The sequence below is a fragment of the Hippocampus comes genome, unplaced genomic scaffold, assembly GCF_001891065.2.
Source record: "Hippocampus comes isolate QL1 unplaced genomic scaffold, H_comes_QL1_v1.1 scaffold34, whole genome shotgun sequence".
Taxonomy (NCBI): domain Eukaryota; kingdom Metazoa; phylum Chordata; class Actinopteri; order Syngnathiformes; family Syngnathidae; genus Hippocampus; species Hippocampus comes.
In genome coordinates, this window is record NW_017805008.1 from 571,551 (window position 1) to 579,931 (window position 8,381).

Below are 8,381 nucleotides of genomic sequence, written 5' to 3' on the forward strand. Positions count from 1 at the left end.
CATTGTAAAATGAATCGGAATGAGTTGAGGTTTGGAGATGCGAGTTGAGTGTCAGCGTCACCTGTGAGCTCATTATCGTCCCGGTGCGCCGAATTTATTTCGATTCACCCGCGAAACTATTTGTTGGCGGTGACGTAGGAATCCCGTCCCGTGAGGCTTCGGGCGGGGCAACGCTGCGAAACTATTTGTTGGCGGTGACGTAGGAATCCCGTCCCGTGAGGCTTCGGGCGGAGCAACGCGCGTTCCGAGGTATCGGGCGTGGCCACAAGCATAATCGACACACGCCTCGGTGCGCGCTTCGCAGATTTTCTTCCGGTTTACTCGGCACACGCATCGGTACCTCGGCACAGTCGGGCACATCACTACTTTGTACCATGTCTGTGCCCAATAATGCAGTGCGTCTTCTGTATATCATTTTGATTCAATTTAATGCTTTTAAATTATACATAATAATTAAGCAAAGGAAAACATTTGGGATTAAACATTTGGATTAAAAACACGATAAAAGCCAGTACAGTGATACCTCTAGTTATGAAATTAATTGGTTCTAGAAGAAATTTCTGAAGTAGAAAATTTTGTAAGTAGAGACGCATTTTCCATGTAAATGCCCAAATACATGTTACAATTAGATTATTGCACAATAAATGAGAGTTGTGCATAATGTAAAACGCAAAGAAGAGAGTAAAGAATAAAAATGATGGTCATTTAACTTTTAACTGCGTCCTCATCGTTTTTTGCCCTCTTTAGTTCATGTTCTTTCTCAGAAGTGGTTTTTGCCTAGCGTTTTGTCAAAAACTGTTCCAAGGACGTTTGCTTTTGTCGACTTTTAACAATCCTTCGAAAACGTCCAAGGCAAACATCGGCATCGTGAGTGATCACCCGACTGGTGAACACTTTTTCTGGGTGATTCACATTTACGTAAAACTATCGGAACGCCTCATGGTATGCGGGGCGAATGACGAGGACGCTGCATAGACACAGATTTACACTAATAGAGTTAGCCAATGGTATGCCAGGATGATGCTCGGTAGTAGCCATTGGCAGGGCAGCTATAAGTATGTTGCATTCAGGAAACTTGGAGCTGCGAGTAGCAGCCCATACTGTATTTTTACCTTTGGTATCTTGAAATTTCTTTCGTAACAAGAGGCAATATTTTCCTGTTGAGGCGTTTCGTAACTTGAAAATTTCGTATGAAGAGACGTTCGTAAGTAGAGGTACCACTTGCTCTGTTTGGGTCTGGGAACATAAGCTGTCGTGTTTGTTCCTGCTGGGCCCATTACAAATCAGCCTAAAAGTGTCATGTCCATTATCCAAGGAGGAAGATCAGAAATGATGTGAAAGGCTTCTTTTGTGTTTTTGAAGATTATATTCTGACCTTGAATATTTCAGACACAACTAGAACTAATTGTTCTATTGTCCATCGAAATATTTGTGATCAATTAAATCAAATCTACTCACTGGGCCATGATATATAATCATTTTGATGCAAATTTTGTTCTTATAAACAATATTTCACACCTACAGTATATTTGGTGTATAAGGTGTTTCATGAGATTTCGGTTATATTGGTTTTGAGACACACTACAAACACATTAATGATTATGTCACAAAATACAAAGCATCATGCTTTGAGTGATTATTTTCTTGAGCTGAACTGGGGCCGAAGTCAAGGTGGACAGTTCCAAATAACAGTCAGTATTCGCGAGCACAAAACCTTCCAGCTTCTATGAGAAACAATATTAGGGAAAGCTTATTTAAACATCTGAAATTTATTTGGGGTTATTCAGAGGCAGTTTAAATGGTGGCAGGTGTGTAATGATGCGCATTTAACATGAGCTTGAATGTAATTTGTTTAATTCTGAACACAGACACATCCCCAGGTTTAGGGAGGTGTGCATACTTGTGCAACCATGATTTCAGTTGTTTATATCCACCTCCCATTTCAAAAATATAGTTTCAGTTGGGTTGCACATGTTATTGTTGTGGAAAATGTTCTGAAATTATTTATCTTTGTCGTATTGTCCATCACAAAAACCTGGCTTTTGAACAAGCAGGCAGACCATTTTTATCAACTGTAGGTGTGGTTGGTAGCCTTTGGCAGCACCCCCATTTCTTTTGTTCAATCCAGAACCAAACCACTGCATTCATTATTCAAAGACAAAACAACTCATCTTGCACGGTTTACAAAATGGTGTGAGCGGAGTCTAAATAATGACATCGTTTGGCTTGCATCGCTGTGAGGCTTTTGCACTAAATGAAACTGCCGCGGTAACTGAGCGAAGGAATGAGGAGCTTTGAAAGATAGACATAATGGAACAGGAATAGGAGAGAAAAGGGTCCATTGAGAATGTAAGTGTGTTCAGTTAAAGCTTCAATTCAGGCAAGTACAACGTAAATTGTACATGCAACTGTGGGGAGAAAACGACAGGAGCATTTTCATGACGAATTTTGAAACCATTTGGATAGGATATGTTGTTTTTATGCATTGGAATAAATATGCGCTTAGTGTGTTTTGGATGTTCGCTGCATTTGTTGTTGCAGATACAATGCCCCCAATATGCTTGCCAATGCTGTCATGTTTTTCAATATGTGCTGGTAAGAATTTCACCCGTTCACACAGCGCGATTCCATGTTTTAATGCGCCGACCGGCACATACAGCAAAGATGCTCCAACACTGTGTCCCTCTGTCAGAATGCACATAGAATATGTCACATGCATTAGGTTCAAACCTTCTCGTATAAGCTGAAGAAAAAAAAAATATATATAATAATAGTATAATATAAATAATAATATAAATAGATGATCAAGTCTGGATGTCTACTTTGCCACATTCCACATTTACAGCCATTTAACGTAACTGGCATTATTTGCTTTATAAAGGACAGCTTTCCATTCAGTTCGCTCCCATGAACTGAGGTGCTTGCGTCCCGCTGTGCGTTTTGGCAACAGTAAGTGCACACTCTGTTTTCAGTGGTAGGCTACATGTGAAATTACAAATACTGTTGGTCCTATTGTTGTAAAACACACTTATGTACCGTATATGGCCGCTTGGGTCTTCGAATTATTAACTTGTGTGAAGCAATCACAAGCTTGAAACGTGGAAACCGAAACGGACGTGGAAACGGACTTGTGTGTGTTCCAGAGTGATCACTTTGATCATTGTATGGATGGATGTGTTGTCTGGCTTGGCAGCAATGGGGAAAAAAAAAACACAGCCACTCATGCGTATGCATTGAGGACTCCCAGCAATATGAACTTTGCCACCATGGTTCACATTTTAAAGCTCCCCATACAATATGTTGAATTGAATGGGGAGTTTTTTTTTTTTTTTTTTTTAGTCCACAAAATGGTAGTGGCAGTCATGGAAGATGCCTGATTTTACAGAAATAGGACATTAGTGATAATCATGAAGACAGTGTGGACATATTGAAATACACTCAGTGCACTCAAAATATATGGCACCTTAGTCGCTCCATATTCTGTAAGCCTGCTCCTTTTTAAAAGCTGGTTGTATTGTAAAGCTCTTGGTGCCCACAGACTACAATGATTATTGTGTGCCACATTGTTTCCATTTCGGTTTTTGTCCAATCAGCAGTACTGAGACAGCTCTATTAAAAATTAGCTCTGATAACCTCACATCGCCACTTCAGTCTGTGCCCTTAGATTCTCCTCTATTCACCTGACCGTTCCACTTGGCTCATTTCAGCACCTTGGGGAACAGGACTTTCAGCCGCCCTGCTCCCCAGCTCTGGAACTCTTTGCCACCTCACCTTCGCAGCTCAGTCTCTTTTACGAGTTTCAAATTCAATCTCAAAAGGGACTCATTAATATCCCCTACCCATCCTAACTGCACTGCCTTTTATTTGGTATTTGTTTTATTTGCTCAATACAATTTTGTTTGTCATTTAATTGATGGACAGTGTCAGCGAGGGTCTGGAAAGGTGCTTGCAACTAAGCCTTAGATTGTTATATATTTCCATAATCAATACATAGATTAAATTCTTTTAAATTGTCACAATAATTGCCCTCAATATTCCGACTGTGTTTTTGCCGTTAAATTGTGAACCTTAAACCTCTCAAAAAAAAAAAAAGAGCAGTGGGTCTCATAAATTCATGGCTAGTGTCTACAAATGCTCGGTTTTCATTCGTTCATATTCATTCATTCATTCAAATATTTATTTATTTATTCATTTATTTATTGTTACAGGCCAATTATTTCACTGACAATTGTGGATTTTTCTTGAACAGAAGGGTACAAACAATGTTGTCCATGTGTAGATAGTCTATTGGACTCAAAGAAAATTTTGGAGAAAGACATTTAAAGACCTAAACAGGAAATGAAAATGCAAATGAAATGTTTTTGTATAGTTGAAGGTCAAAATCAGAACTCTCAAATTAAAATTCAGAGGGGTGTGGTTGCACGGCATTCCTCAAGGGAAAGTCCAGACCTCAAAATGATTTGATTTGCCTAGCCAACTCATTCGATTCATGGGCCCTGATTTGAACCCACAACTGTGAGGCAGATGTGTTAAACAGTTGTCCACAGTTGCGACCACATAGCGGCCCTGTCAAAAATGGCAAATACTGTGTTCCCTAGCGATATACCGTGGTTCGGTTATTGCGGCTTCACTCTGTTGCGCGTTTGTGACGATAACTTCATCTCTTGTGGTTTTCCTTGCTATTTTCCGGGTTTTCCTGCCATTTGTCTCACTTCAAAGTCGGACTAGTAAAAACATTTTGATTGACTTTTTTTCTTTCAGGATTTTTTTTTTTTTTTTTATCAAAATGGAACCTTAGGCGGCTCGTTACCCCCAAAATCTCCTTTCCCTCATTGGGGAAATACGTTGCGTTCACGCTGAATCACTCACATCATTCGGAAACTCAGAACAAAGCTTGTTCAAATGTGCTGTTCGGTGATTCAGAGTTTTCCCAAAAAGAGAGCCCAATGCAGGCAATACTCGACAAGGAAGGAAAAACCTGTGCTGAAAATGTTAGCGGTCCGCACTCTGCAGCCAGGCAGCACGAGGATAAGCATGATGAAACCTTGGCTAATAATTAAGTTAAAATTTTTCATTTTAATCTTAAATGGCTTACCTTAACCAGAATCATGCGTCACATTGCAGCCTAAGGTGCAATCCTGATGGATAATGTGCCCTTGAAATTCTTGAGGGAACAAAAAAATAAAGTATACTTCTGTTTTGCAGAATTTGCCTATGGTGGCTCATTTTGGTAATGTAACCACCGCAATCAATGAGGAACCACTGTATGATGCTGATTTCCATGAAAAAGCTGCCTGTACATGTGAATAAAACAATTTCGATCCTATTAAAAGATGACAATGAATGAACCTCAATAAATGTATTCCCCAAAACATAGAAGAAACCATGCTTTTTAAACAAACATTTTAAAAACACTTCATATCATAAAACAAAGAACACCAATTACGTAAATATCCGCTAAACAGGCACAAACACATCAGGCCTAAATGTCATTACAAATTATATTTTGATGCCTGTAACAACAGAACTAAAACTCTGAGTTCCCACTTCTCTATTAAAAGCACGCTTGAGTCATCATTTGGAAGTACTGTAGAGAGAATTTGTGGTCCCTCCATTCAATCTGAAAAACTCAGAGTTTTCTGAGTCAACCTCTTAACGTTGAAACAAGCTATCTTGTGTTTTCTCCTGCAAATCTTTTCCGGTAAACAAGTGGTTTGATTGGCTCATCATGGTTGTGCTCACAACAGTGGGTACAGTAAGACTGTGTGCAGCATCTGTGGTGAGAAAAAAAAAAAAAACAGTACGTGATGGGAAGATATACATACATACATACGCACATATATATTAGTGTTGTCAAGAGATTAAACAAATTGTGAGATTAATTAATTATGATCTTTAATTAATTGATCTAATTAATATGTATTTTAATGCCATCTAAAAATTGCTGAGTAACCCCTATTTTCATTTTAAATTCATTGCATTATTGAGGCAGATCAAAAGATTGACATCACGAAAAAAGTGGCATTATAAAGTGGTTTATTGTTTTTAAACAGACTTGAATAGATGCAGTCCTAGCCATTTACTTGCTGCTGTATTTGAGACTAGTCCCAAGTCTAACCTGCAACCTTTAATTTCCACCACCAGGGGGAACATCACTGTTTTGTTTTGTTCAGGTCCATAAAAAGTGCTTAGGTTAACATCTCAAAAACAGTAAGAATACTTTTCTGAGCTATACAAGTACTGAACACTGAACTTGCTTCGGATAATGCAAAATAAATTAAACAGACCCTTAAATCACAGTGCTGTAAATTAGCACTTCAGAAATAATACTGTTCATCATTACAAAATAAAGTGTTTAAATAAACATAAATGACTTCTCGAGGCTACAGAGGACACAGCGGCTTTGCTGCCTTCATGCCTCGTATGTGGGGTGTTCTCGAGTTTAGTTTGGCAAAGAGCTTTGCTATGGCTCGCTATATTGCTCACGCTTTCGGTGCTAATGTTAGCTGTGGCTACACTCGCCACTGGGTGCTTTGCATTGACGTGGTAGGCTAAACTTGAGCTGCTGTAAGCAAACTTCTCCTGACAAATTCAGCACAATGCTCTACCTTTATCAATAGTGCCGTTGGGGCGTTTTTGGAATGTAAAATTTCCATTCATTGGGCCGAGAACTCTCACATGCTCCTCCATTTTCACCTCTCCTCTCCTCTCCTCAACACTGCTTACCTGGCCCGCCCAACTCCAATGGGAGTCAATCAGATTATGCTAAACAAGCCCAAACATAATGACAGCCAATCAATGTCCGCTTCAGGCTGACTGACCATTGTTTCCCCACCCTCAACAACTTGAACACAGGTAGCACACACAAACACATAAAAAGGGACATTATAAAGAGGCAACCCACCAACAGAAACAATAAAGTTAGAGATTAAAATTTAGATTATCACAATTAAAAAACAACACGCTAAATTTTTCGCAATTAACGCGAGAATTTGACAACTCTTAATAAATATATATATATATATATATATATATAGAGTGTACTTTATTTAATGACGGTTGACCATGGGTCCGCACGAGACCTTAATTTGGTCCGGATCCAGACTGCAGTCTACCATTCAAGAGATCTTGGTAACATGACTTTCAAAGCAAAATGATATCAATATTCCAATACACCTCATAGTCGCAAACCATATGAGTTGCACCCTAATAAAATCCAAAATAAGACACTGATTTTTGCAGTGCTGCATACAATGAATGCCTAACTCTTCACAATAAGTCTTTATGAGATGTTTGATCAATTGCACTTGGGACTGTTACTGTTGGTAATGGCTCTCACGCAAATCTAAATGTCAAATCATAAGTGTTGTCATAAATCTGTGACAAGGGATTGTGCTTTATGGGAATGTCAATGTACTGCTGTTATTGGTGATTTGGTGTGCTTGCATCTGGTAGGAAACTTACTTCAATCAGGCCAGAGGAAGTATTTTGCTAGAATTCCTGTTGTTTTCATTGTCCATATATTAGAGATGGTCGTTCATCAAAGTTTCAAATGAGCATAAGCGGTTCAGAAAATGGATGGATGGATTACTAGTTGGGAGGGGGGGGAACAAATATTTTCCCCTCTTGAGTTTCCCTATCTGTCTTGTGCAGGTAATTCTCAGCTTGGAGCATCCATCGTGGACGCATTGGACACGCTGTACATCATGGGTCTGCACGAAGAGTTCAAGGACGGGCAGGAGTGGATCGAGCAAAATCTGGACTTCAGTGTGGTGTGTACCTAACTCCAATTAATTCACAGGTCGATTTTCGATTAAAAAAAAAAAAAGTATCGTATCAACAATTCAAGAATGCTGCTCTTTCAACAGTAGTGATGACATCCTATTGAACATTTCAGTCAGGGGAAAAAAATGCTTAAACAATAACAATTAAGGAGAATGAGTCTTCTTGTATGTACTTTTCAGATGTTTTGGCCATGTCCAGATGTTTATCCAAGTGGAGACAAAGGGGAGCTAGAAAATAAACTGTAAGACTGCAAAAGTATATACTGGTGTTTCCGTGAGCTAAAGCACAGTGACTGTTTCAGCTAATCTTTGGCCATGTTGAGAATCTGCCGGACCATCGAACGACTGGCAGGTGCTTGCTTCACCCAAACTGAACAGATATCAGAAATACTTTTTCCTCGGCAAGAGACAGTCTAAAACGCTTAATGTGTGTGTGGGGGTGGGGGGAAGCTTAACCTCATTTAATCAGGGGTGGCAATATTCCGCGGATATGCGGAAATCTGCCGTTTTATTTCCTAAATTGATCATTTTTGTGAATTGTCTAAATCCGTTGAGAAAATTTGAGGGGGGGGGGGGCAGGTAACTTATCGTCGAGTT

At 39.4% G+C, this 8,381-nt stretch overlaps 1 protein-coding gene across 2 annotated transcripts in view; it reads left to right on the forward strand.

The window, feature by feature from the left end:
- Nucleotides 1–8,381, forward strand: part of man1a2 (mannosidase, alpha, class 1A, member 2) — a 125,344-nt gene that overhangs the window by 55,762 nt on the left and 61,201 nt on the right. For both annotated transcript variants that reach the window (XM_019860102.1, XM_019860094.1), the window contains one exon: nt 7,654–7,772. In XM_019860102.1, coding sequence (XP_019715661.1) covers nt 7,654–7,772 — 119 coding nt within the window. The remainder of the gene's footprint in view (nt 1–7,653; nt 7,773–8,381) is intronic.